At 45.9% G+C, this 12,076-nt stretch overlaps 1 protein-coding gene and 1 long non-coding RNA gene across 9 annotated transcripts in view; both read left to right on the top strand.

Moving 5' to 3' along the window:
- Positions 1–2,275: 2,275 nt before the first annotated feature.
- Positions 2,276–2,710, top strand: LOC142385890 (uncharacterized). Its single transcript, XR_012770266.1, has 3 exons — positions 2,276–2,353; positions 2,442–2,553; positions 2,655–2,710. It is a non-coding gene; the product is annotated as an uncharacterized LOC142385890 (long non-coding RNA).
- A 2,422-nt stretch (positions 2,711–5,132) lies between these two features.
- Positions 5,133–12,076, top strand: part of LOC142385656 (filamin-C-like) — a 76,477-nt gene continuing 69,533 nt past the window's right edge. For 3 of the 8 annotated variants that reach the window (XM_075472365.1, XM_075472362.1, XM_075472361.1), the window contains exon 1: positions 5,135–5,987. In XM_075472365.1, the coding sequence (XP_075328480.1) occupies positions 5,609–5,987 (379 nt within the window). In that variant the 5' untranslated portion in view covers positions 5,135–5,608. Of the gene's footprint in view, positions 5,988–12,076 lie in introns of all 8 variants that reach the window. The other 5 variants (XM_075472363.1, XM_075472360.1, XM_075472367.1 and 2 more) reach the window with 3 other exon arrangements.

Raw genomic sequence — 12,076 nt, 5'->3', positions numbered from 1 at the left:
TTGAGACTTGCTTGACCAAATCAAAAAAAGACTTGGACTCTACTTGGACTTAACCCTCTGGACTCGAGTCAAGTCACATGCAGCAAGCACAAATATTAAAATATTTTTTAAAAGTGTCGCATCAATACTGTAGCAGCCAGAAATCCCAGCCGTCAGTGCCATCTGAACGCCGCCTGAATTTTTTCTGTGCAAGTTTCAGGAAGTTTGTGTAGAAATAAAAGGAGAAATACCTCCCAAAGTCTATTGTCTATTGATTTACAAATGCACTCCTGTTATCAGTCTTGGCTGGATAATTAATGCCAATACACACAAAAAAAAATACTGAAGATATCACCCAATTTTTTCAATTTCAAATTGCTTTATTGGCACAAGAAGGCAGTGCTTATATTGACGAAGCATCTAAACACAATATTAATAAAAATAAACAAATGAATAAGTGGCAGAACATTAACAATAAAATATAAACAACTTAATTGAGGCGTGGTCGTGATCCGTATCATTAATTATAATCGATTTGTTAGGACTTGGTTGGGACTCGAAACAAAAATCATAGGACTTGGACTTGACTTGGACTTGAGAGCAAAGACTTGAGACTCTACTTGGACTTGCAACATAGGGACTTTCTCCCACCTCTGATATTCACCTTTCCTCAACCCCATAGAGGAGTTCTTTTCTGCAGGGAGGTGGAAGGTTTATGAGCATCAGCCACATGACCAGATGTCCCTCCTTGAAGCCATGGATGCTGGCTGCAGGGACATCACAGTTGATGATTGCCAAGGGTGGATCCGACATACCAAGCGGTTTTATCCCGGGTGCCTCGCCTTGGATAATATCAGATGTGATGTTGATGAAAACATGTGGCCTAACCCTGAAGATCGCAGAGATTAGATGCAGTAATTTTGTGCTTTTTTTTTTAGCCCCCCCCCCTTTTTATCTGGGCTTTTTGCTGTTGTTTTTTTGTTCAGAATGCTCTTGTGTATTTCATGGATTTTTTGTTCATTGAAAGTGAACTGTTTTCTGTTCTATCATATTGTAAACAGTATTTCTACTGTACCTCCTGTAGTAAACAGTAAAGGAAAAAAAAAACTTATTTGCTTTTTACTGGAATGCCTTTGAATATGAACATTACATGTGGACATACAGTTCCCAACCAAGAAATTTAGTGAAAAAACGGTGGATTTCATGTTTTGCATGCAAATACCCGTAAAACTGAAACATAAAAGTCTATGCAGTTTTTGTAATGTCAACAATGGCCAGTATTCTGAAACCTGGGGCCCGTTGCACAAAAGTAGGATTTAGACATCCAGGATGAGTTACTTAGCCAGGTTCAAGGAATCCAAAACATGGCGCCCAGGCTCAGTTGGTTGCACAAAGGCCAAGCCAGGATGAGCAGACACGGATTCATTAAGCCAGGTGAAAGCGATCCCGGATAAGTGCTGCACACGGCTTTCTTAAATAGACCCCACGATCGATCATAGATTCACTGATTCACCATGGCAACAAGGGCGGCGTATTTTCTCCCCAGCGGAGCAAGAACTATTAATGGAAACCTATGAAGAGGTGAAGGAGAAAATAAAACAAAAAGGAAATACTGCCACAGTTAAAAAACAAAGGGAGCAAGCGTGGCAAACCATTGCTGACCGCCTGAATGCGTAAGTAGTGCACAAATACACACTCACCACTCCACTGAAACTATCACAATTAGGCAGTGTTCGAACTACGGGGGGACTCGGGGGATCCGAGACCCCCTGAAACTGACACGAGACCCCCCCGAAAACATGATTTGGGAAATGTTGAGGGGTCTCTAAAATATTGGCAAAATGTGATTTCCCCTAATGAGTTATGATTGCAGACGCGATGCGTGTGGAGGTGTGGAGCCTGTGTGCGTAATTGGCATAAAGCTGTGCTGTCCGCCGCGTATGATTCTGTATAGCTTCTCATGTGTTTTCGAGATCCGCGCTCTGAGTCAAGCGCAAGCAAGCAACCAAAATGGACATGGCAGCAACTTTTTATTAAGAATGTGCCTGCCCACACATTGCCTGTACTGTTTTAGCAGTGAAAAAAAAACGCAATTAAAGGACTTGACAGCATCTTCATCTCCTTCCCTGGGCATAGAAGACTCTGTGACATCAAGGAGGAGTTCTATAGGATTGCAGGTAAGAATTTTTTTTTAAAAATTACAGTTACAATTACAATGTTAACATTCAGAGTAAGATACTCATTGCATCATATTACAGGTTTCCCCAAAGTCATTGGTGCAGTGGACTGCACACACATCAAAATAAAATCCCCCTCAGGTGGCCATGAGGGGGATTTTGTGAACAGGAAAAACTTCCACAGCATCAATGTACAGGTGAACATGACTTTTGATAAAGTAAATTAATGAACACTGTACATTGCCTGTGATGTGCATTAATTGGTTTAACATCTCATCATTTCAGATGGTCTGCAATGCTGACTATTTGTTCAGTAATGTTGTGGCAAAGTGGCCCGGCTCGGTCCACGACTCCCGAGTGTTTCGGAACTCAGAGATCTATCGGCGCCTATCACAAGGTGAGCCACAGAACCTCTATTGATAACCACTTTTAACATCATGGCTGTGTTAAGAATGTCACTACTTATGAGGTTGTGATGGTAACATTTTGTATTCACAGGTGAATTCCTGGGTGTATTGCTGGGTGACAGAGGGTACGCCTGCCAGCCTTTTCTGCTCACTCCATTTACGGACCCTCTGGAGGCATAACTGGCATACAACCATGCCCATGCTAGAACAAGAGCCCGGATCGAAATGACATTTGGCCTACTGAAGGCACGTTTTCAGTGTCTGACCCACCTGAGAGTCAGCCCAGACAGGGCATGTGATATCATTGTGGCCTGTGCTGTCCTCCACAATGTGGCCTGCCTGAGACAGGAGAGGGCCCCCAGAGTGCCAGCTCTCATAGACTGGGACAGTACTGCCATCTTCCCGGATGACGGCTGTGGTCGGCTGGTCAGAGACAATATGTGTTAAATTATTTTAATTAATATGCATGTTGCTTTAAGTTGGGCCTGCAATGGCAGAGGAATTTTTGTTAGGTTTGTGTGCTGTATAGGCAAGGCAATTTTATTTGTATAGGCCATTTTTCCAAACAGTTTGTCTCAAACTGCATGCTTTGATTCTGTGCTTTTTGTCTTGTAGAGCACTGTGTGACTTCAGTTTTGAAAGGAGCTGATGGTTTACTTGCTTTGATTCATCCTTGTTCAATAAAGGAACATCATGGTACTCTCTAATGTGTATTTATATTTATATGGTGATGTACTTTATGTGTAGTCTGTGGGAAACTAAATTATCTAGTGGTCATCTAAAATCATCAGTTATCTAAAATGATTGTAATTAATGATCACAAATGTTTCAATAATGATAGTGGGTATAGTTAAATGTTTTAACAATATGTTCTAGGCAGTGGAATAAATATTGGTTTCCATTTGTGGCGACCGCTGACTGAGATAAGGAATGAGATTAAATAGATCCTGGAACTTAGCCTGGTCTGGAGCAGGCTAGCTTCACTGAATAAATCTCCATGGTAACTTAGGTCTGAACATATCCCACTTCCCTCTATCCCACTTTTGTGCAACTGGATCACGGATAAGTTGATCCAGGATAGCCAACATATCCCGGCTTAATCCCTTATCCTATTTTTGTGCAACGGGCCCCTGGTGTACTTTGATTGACTGCATGTACCTTGTGAAGTGTAAACAAGTGTTATTCTTTGAAAGAATAATTTTATTTTGAGTCAGATTTCCAGTGTTTTGGTAAAGTTAAAGGGGAACTGCGGTATTTTCAACATTAAGCCTCTTTTCTGAGTCGTCTGCAATGTTTTAGAACCCCCCTCACCGCTTTTTTGATGTTTACTGCTGTCTCCGGTATTTGCCTAATTTTGATTCTTCTCAACCTGCTTCAGAACGGCAAGTCATGTGCATGTCTAGAAAGGTCCGTAAAAGCACAATAAACGTTTTCAAAATCATCAACTCACCGGAGTGGTTACTGGTGTGCACTGGTAATCCATATCAAATTTCGTTGCGAAAAGTTGCTTCTGTCGTGTTTTATTTGGCAGCTCGTTCATGCTCGCACTATTTTCTTAGCGGTGGCGGAGTAATATCAACCAACATCCACTACAAAATGTCAAATAAAACACGACGGAAGCAACTTTTCGCCACGAAATTTGATATGGATTACCAGTGCACACCAGTAACCACTCCGGTGAGTTGATGATTTAGAAAACGGACGTTTATTGTGCTTTTACGGACCTTTTTGGACATGCACATGACTTGGCATTCTGAAGCAGGTTGAGAAGAATCAAAATTAGGCAAATACCGGAGACAGCAGTAAACATCAAAAAAGCGGTGAGGGGGGTTCTAAAACATTGCAGACGACTCAGAAAAGAGGCTTAATGTTGAAAATACCGCAGTTCCCCTTTAATGTGTGCAGAGAAAGATGTGTTCTATTTTGAAATGAAGATTTATTTTATATTTAACAAAATGTGTTTTTGAGAAGAAAATTATCCATTTGGCCAATTGTGTATTGTAGGTGTGAGTCTGTGTTAAGAGTTTAGAAAAAGCATCTGAAGTATGGGTAAGCGCTTGTTAGCGATGGAAAAAAACTGTAATAACCACTTGTTTGACATGGAAACCAACAGCAGGGGGCGGTGCTGCTGCGCACTGGAGTTTGTGGGAAGAAATAAGTGGATCTGTGAGCTCCAACCCTAATTTTGGTATTTTAGAGGCAGGCCTGGGAGATAACCACAGTCCCCAAACACTTGTTGTTCTGTCTCTAACTGAAGGATCTGCGCTTCTTTCTAAAACCTGACTCCCTCTGAAGTGACCGGGGGTCTTCATGCTTTCTGCTTCACGTCATCACTGTTGACAGTGGCGGGGACATTAATCTGGACATTTGACAGTGATCTGATTGGCTGCTGGCAGATGACGACACGCTTTCTGCGGTTAACGAGAAGCTTTTTACAAGCGGCCCCCCCGGAGCCTCTCCCCCCCCTTTGGTGTCTCTATAAATACCCGGAGGTGTCACCGTGTCCGCGGAGCCCCGGCCCTGCTCCTGGGGGGTGTCCTGGAGGAGGGGGGCAGGACTGTCCCCGCCCTCCCGTCCCGCCGCGGACCAATCAGCCGCGGCCCCCATATCTCGGTGGGATTCTGCCCGACCCGCAGATGAATATGATCATGGTGGGGGCATTCCGGGAGCCTTTTAACCCCCCTCCCCTCCCCCCTCCAGCCTCAGTCCCTGCTCTCTCCAGGCCGCCGCGCCGCAGTCTGCGCGTCACTCTCGGACCAAAGACCGCCTCAGTCCGGAGGAAGAACACAAGCTCCTCTTCTTCACTTTCCGCCCTCTACCTCCACTTCTCTGTGCTGTGACCCCGCAGGAGTGCACGAGTCACCCCGCGGGCTGGATTAACTGACTGTGGATCCGCTGGCGGGGCGCAGCGCGGCGCGCGCTCTCACCCTTTACGCAAACTCCAGTGAGGTGCGTCCCTCCCAGCAGGCTTGGTACTGCCCCTGCAGCTCCACTTCTTGCTCTTCCTTCTCTTCCCACCGCTTTGCGCTATAAGAGGGGAGCACCATGATGAGCAACAGCGGCTACTTGGAGCCGCAGCAGCTGCCGCAGTTCTACCACAGCACCGCGGACCTGGGCGAGGAGGAGGAGGAGATGCCGGCCACCGAGAAGGACCTGGCCGAGGACGCGCCCTGGAAGAAGATCCAGCAGAACACCTTCACCAGGTGGTGCAACGAGCACCTGAAGGTGGTCAACAAGCGCATCAACGACCTGCAGAAGGACCTGAGCGACGGGCTGAAGCTGATCGGGCTGCTGGAGGTGCTGAGCCAGAAGAAGATGTACAGAAAGTACCACTCCAGGCCCAACTTCCGGCAGATGAAGCTAGAGAACGTGTCCGTGGCGCTGGAGTTCCTGGAGAGGGAGCACATCAAGCTGGTGTCCATCGGTAAGAGGCGCGAACACGCACGCGGCCGGTCTTAACGCACGGCAGAAGTTACGAGACAGAGCGCGTAAAAGACGATCCTCCGCGTGTTTAATGTGTCTGTGACCGGCACGTGACAGGTGCGGGCCACAGGTGCGGGCCACAGGTGCGGGCCACAGGTGCGGGCCACAGGTGCGGGCCACAGGTGCGGGCCACAGGTGCGGGCCACAGGTGCGCGGGAGCCGCTGAGGTTAACAGCCGCGCGTGACCCTGCTGACAGGTTGTTTAAGCGCGTGTCATGACGATTGCGTTAATTTTCAGGATATTTAGCGGGTTGTTTTCCAGGAAAACAGATATTTGAAGAGTTTGTAGAAACAATGTGAATCAGCAGCAGAGTATCTATCCCCGGGAGAAGATGAGCAACCGTGTGCAGATGCTGTGGTGTCCCAGGGTCCCTGAGGGTCCCTGATCCCGGGGTCATGGAAAGGTCTGCGGGGTGTTTTAGGTCCAGAGAGATCATGGAAGATGGGTCTTTTCTTTGGGTTTCTGAGGCAGCTGGAGGTGTCAGAAAGAATTTATGAGCGCTTCAAAATGCTCCAGAGGTTCCCAAGCTGGATTTTAAGGGTACCTGATAAGATTGGGATTATGGAGAATTCTGAGCAGCCCTGGATGAAGTCGGGAGGATTTAGAAGTCTTTGGGGACATCTTCTGAGAGCCGTAAACATTGTTGAGGAATTATTAAAGGTCTTTGAGGAGGTTTTACTATGATGTCATTAAGTTTTTCAGGAATTTACTTCCAGAGTTCCATCAGGAGGATTAAAGGAGTCTTGGAAAGTTTCACAGGTTCCTACAAAGATTAAAAAGCCTTCTGAGATATTTCAGGTGTTGTAAAGGAGGGAACTTGTGTTCTTTTAGAGGGTTCAGAGGTCTTGAACATGTAAAAGTTGTCTTAAAGGAGCCTTTAGATGTCCTGTCAGGAATAATTAAAAAGTTCCAGAAGGTTTAAAAGTATCCGTTGAGGTTCCAGTGGTTGTAAAGAAGCTAAAGGGGTTCGAAAGGTCCTTAAAGACCTTAAAGGTCCTGAGAAGTTGTCAGTAGGGTTTGTATAGTAGGAGGTCCTTCATGTGGCCGATCTCAAGGTCTAGATGAAAGGCCTCCAAGGATTCAGTTCCAGAGTTTCTTTGGGTTGTTCCAAAGGTTCAGAACAAGGTGGCAGGTGTCTGAAGAGATCGGATGGTCATGTTCCTCTCCTGGAGGCTCCAGCTGAGATTCTTTCAGGGGGAAATAAAACGGCTCACAGGTCCTTGGTGAGATGTGGCAGGACGCCGGCGAGCTGCTTTTATTTCTTACATTCCAGATCAGCCAAGTGTGAGCTGCTGTTGTGTATCTGCAGCTGGGGGGGGGGGGGGGTGGCGGGGGTCTGTGGGGCCCGGAGGGGGAAGTGTCTGGTTTGGGGGGGTATGAGATGATTGATGGCAGGACAGCTGATCTCTGCTGAAAATAGACTCCCAGGAGAAACCAGGACGAGCACGGCCCCTCTTACCTGCTCAGGGCCCGGGGCAGGAATCTGCTGTGGGCCCCGCTGACCCCCAATAAAACCAGCCGCTTCAGCAAACTGAGCCGTTATTACACCGTGAGGCTTTAACACCGAACAGCTCGGAGCAAATGTTCCCAACTTCATTTCTAACAGAACAAAGTTGCTCTGTCCACAGATTTCAGTTAGGAGCCTATCCCCAGGGGCCCGGAGCCTATCCCAGGGGCCCGGAGCCTATCCCAGGGGCCCGGAGCCCGGAGCCCGGAGCCTATCCCAGGGGCCACTGGGCGACAGGCAGGGTACACCTGGACAGGTTTCAGTGTTCTCATTACTTTCTGCATTTTACATGATTTAGTTCCTGGATTTTGCTGGTTTGATGGTTCCTTCCTGGTTTTTCTTAAGCTGCGTTTCCACTATGCAGTACGGTACGGGTCGCTTTGGGGTCAGCTTTGCGTTCCCACTGTACAAAGGGGACCCTCAGGGGTGGGCGGAGTGTGTGCCGAATCGTAAATAACAAATAACATCCATAATGTGGAACCACCTCCAAGCTTCTTATTAAAACCACCGGTTGAAACCACTCTCTGACATTTCTGCTGCAATCAGCTGGAAAACTTTTTGGTTTGGCCCAGCGCCATCGAGCTCCCGCTGCACAGCCTCCTCACCAACACCGGAGAGCAGAGCCTGGAACCGGTCCTGTGTGCTGGGTACCCCAAGCAGAAGGGTTACAGACATGGTAACGGGTTCCATGGTAACGGGGTAGTGTAAACACTGAAATAAGAGAACCGTTCTGACCCGACCCGTACCGGACTGCATAGTGGGAACAAGGCTTATGAGTTGTTTTTAGTTGATTTCTGTCTGGATTCTTGTTGCTTTCCAGATAAGTTTATCATTTCTGGAATGTTTTTTAGTGTCTGGGTTTTCTCTTGAATGTTTCTGGACTGCTTGTAGTTTGTTTCTGGGTCGTTTAGGAGTCCTTTGCTTCACTTTCAGCAGCGTTGATCACTTGTTTCTGCATTTTCTTCTTGGTAATTCTTGGATTGTTTCTGGATTTCTTCCCGTTAGTTTCTGGGTTTCCTCTTGAATGTTTCTGGGTCCTTTTTTCTGGTTTCCAATCAGTTTTGGATTCCTTTGCATCAGCTTTTGCGTCCTTGTTAGTCTCTGAACTTGCTTCTGGTTACATTTCCTCTTTCCTTCACTTGTGTTCTCGGGGTTCTCCTGGACTGTTTCAGGACTGTTTGGAGTCGGTTCCTTGAAGTCGTCAGAGTTGAAACTGTAAATGTTTTGGCTCTTGTGGTCTTCCTGATGGGACTGTGACCTGAATTCTTCCCTCTAACATGTCGGGAACGGCTCAGCTTTTCCGAGCTCTCTCCGTTTGAATAACCAAACTCCATTCAAGTATTTTCTAATTCTATCTGTACGTTTCTCCGTCAGCGTAATGGTTACCATGTGTTGCAGCAGTCAGCACCCAGGAATGTTCAGCTGAAGCCAGGACCCCCCCCCCCCCTTGCATAGTAACTCACTACACACTTGTTATTTCAGAGCTGTGTGTCAGAGGGCTGCTGCGTCTCATTTTAACTTCCTGTTAAATGTCTGCCTGTTGGTGTTCGGTGCAGCCGGTTAGTTTGCAGCTCTGGATCCGACTCGTTTCCCCGTCCTGGATGTGATGAACCTCACACACACACACACACACACACACACACACACACACACACATCCAAAGCAGCCATCTCTCCAACAATGCTGTCCGAGTCTCTTCCAGGAAACATTAAGGGTCCCGTCCAGCTCTTCATGTTTTATTCTGATAAGCTGAAACACCGGCAGGTGTGCCGGGGGCAGCAGGTCAGAGGTCACCATCAGGGAGGGTTAACACGGAGACGCTGGTCTGCCGGAGAGGAGGGGTCGGGTTTCCTGTTTTCTGTGTGACTTGGTTCTCAGCTTTGTTGGAGCTCTTTAACAGACCGACACATGGCTGGAAAAGAGATTTATTTCTGAATTCAGAGGATTTTCAGCCTTTCTTTCACTGAAACACTGACATTGTTTGAACTGAATGAGACATTTAAAAGATCTTTCACAGTTTATCTGATTGATGGAAGCTCACAGAGCACCTTGGAGGAGGATGAAGTCACTCTTTCGCTGCTGGGTGATGAAAGTGTAAATAAGGCTGAACGTGTTAGCATTAGCATTAGCTGCAGCCGGCTGCAGCCCTGCAGACTGGAGCTGGGACTTCAGAGACAGCTGCTGAGCAGATGCATCATGGGAGCAGGCAGGAATGGATGAGTCGGGTTAAAGTCGTACCTGCTGGTCTCCGGGGTTTCCTGTTTGACTTGGTTCTGACCTCCTGCCGTGCTCAGGCCAGACTTCCTGCTCGTTGACTCGACTCCTGGCAGCGTGAACAACAGCCGGGCTCCACTCGGAGGCATTCCGGCTTCATTAACACACCTGTGCTGCTCCTGCCGCGTCGGTTCAGATGACCGACAGCCGACGTGAGCACTTTGAACAACTGCAGACATGCAAACTTTAGATCAATAGAGTTTTCATTCTTATTATAATATATTTACTCCTCGAACAATGAAAGTTTCTGTGTAAAAACAGATGGAACAAAGCCTTATGGACCCCCCTCCCCATTCTCTGAATGGTTCAGCCCACCTAACCCTAAGCCTCTCATGCTGCATTCGATCAACCTCAGAATTGGCAAGTTAAAAGTTAAAAAATATTACCTTATTTTCATTGTACAAAGTGGGAAAAGTATCATGAGGGCCTCCAGGTTTGACTTCTAGCTTTGCTGTGATCAACAAAGGCTCATCAGCAGTTTCAAAGAGCACATAAATGAGCTGAAATGTTCCAAAAGAAGCTTTTCTGATGTTTAATGTGACCAAGACTGAAGAAGATGCAGACAGCAGATGTTTTATTTAATTTGATTCATTCATTCGTTTAGTTTGTTTTCATTGTAATGGGCCCATCAAAGGACAACGGAGTGTAAATGATCACAAAGTTTAGCCGAAATCAGGTTCTAAAGATACTTCTAAAGCTGCTGTACTTGATGATACATCACTGATAATAGTGGGAAGGACTCCATCAATCTTCTCTCTAATAGAAACAATTTTATTGATGAAGAAGCTCATGAAATCATCACTGCTGAGAGTTAAAGGAATAACTGGCTCAGCAGAGCTCGGACTCTTAGTCAGACTGGCTACAGTGCTGAAAAGAAACCTGGGATTATTCTTATTCTCTTCTATCAATGATGAATAATAAGCAGTTCTAGCTTTACGAAGGGCTTTCTTATACATTGTTAAACTATCTTTCCAGACTAACTGAGACTCTTCTAAATTAGAGGAACGCCACTGTCTCTCCAGCTTTCTGCTTTAAAGCGCGCAGCTGTGAATTATACCAGGACTGACGTTTCCTGATCCATGTGTCAGTCCAGTTGTTTCACAGCTGTAACACAAAGCTCTTCATTCAGCTGATGAAATCTCACGCTCAGTGACGTCATGTTACTGTCCGAGCGTGGAAACTCTGTTCTGTTGGGTTTGTTGTTTCTATGATGCCTTTAGGTTTAGATTTAAGGTGAGAGCAATTTTACTGTTTCAGTTTATCTGGAAGAAACTCTGGATGCTGACCTGCAGATATTTGATGCAAGGTTTCAACAAACCACAGCTTCAGGTAGATTTATGGTGATTCTCTTTGTTTTTAGTCTCAGCCTGGTAGATTTTCAGGAGTCTTACTGACAAACAAGCCAACACTTGTGTCTTGGCCCCTTGTTGGACTGAAACTGATGAGTTTATTAAATCAGGATCAGATTTGACAGGATGTGTTTGTGGACAGACTGAAAGGCGGCTGCAGCTTTCTGTCCAACAGCTTCCAGGTGAGTTTGTCTCCAACGAGCTTCACCAGCTCCTACGGTTGACCTTGACTTTAACGTCAGACTCTAAAATCTGCAGTTTTTTCTATGGAGTTCTGAATGGAAGTCTGACTGTGTTATTAAAGCCCGGACATCCCCGAGTGTGTGTGAGATCTGCTGACTGTCACACTTTAACGTTCAGTTTGACTCCAAACAACAAAGAGTCGGTTTACTGTGCCCCCCCCCCCATCTGAGACAGACCACATGACATGATGTGTGTGTGTCAGCTGTTGTCACAGTTGCTGTGAGCAGCAGCCGGATTACCTTAACCCTATGGTGACCAGATCGAGTGTATCAGCAGACACGTTCACAGTGACAACCACCTGATAATCATCTGAACTCATCAGTTATTGATTTCTTTGTTTACTGTGTTTGTTGTGTGTTTATCTGGGATATTTATGATTGATTCAGTTTGTTTGGTTTAGTTCACTGTTCTGGCAGTTACAGTAACATTCACTCAGGTTAGTTTAATGTTAGTTAATGTTAGTTAATGTTAGTTACAGTAACATTCACTCAGGTTAGTTTAATGTTAGTTAATGTTAGTTTAATGTTAGTTACAGTAACGTTCACTCAGGTCAGTTTAATGTTAGTTAATGTTAGTTTAATGTTAGTTACAGTAACATTCACTTAGGTTAGTTTAATGTTAGTTAATGTTAGTTTAATGTTAGTTACAGTAACATT

Source organism: Odontesthes bonariensis, chromosome 8 (assembly GCF_027942865.1).
Source record: "Odontesthes bonariensis isolate fOdoBon6 chromosome 8, fOdoBon6.hap1, whole genome shotgun sequence".
NCBI classification, from domain to species: domain Eukaryota; kingdom Metazoa; phylum Chordata; class Actinopteri; order Atheriniformes; family Atherinopsidae; genus Odontesthes; species Odontesthes bonariensis.
This window is presented reverse-complemented; position numbering and strand designations above follow the sequence as displayed.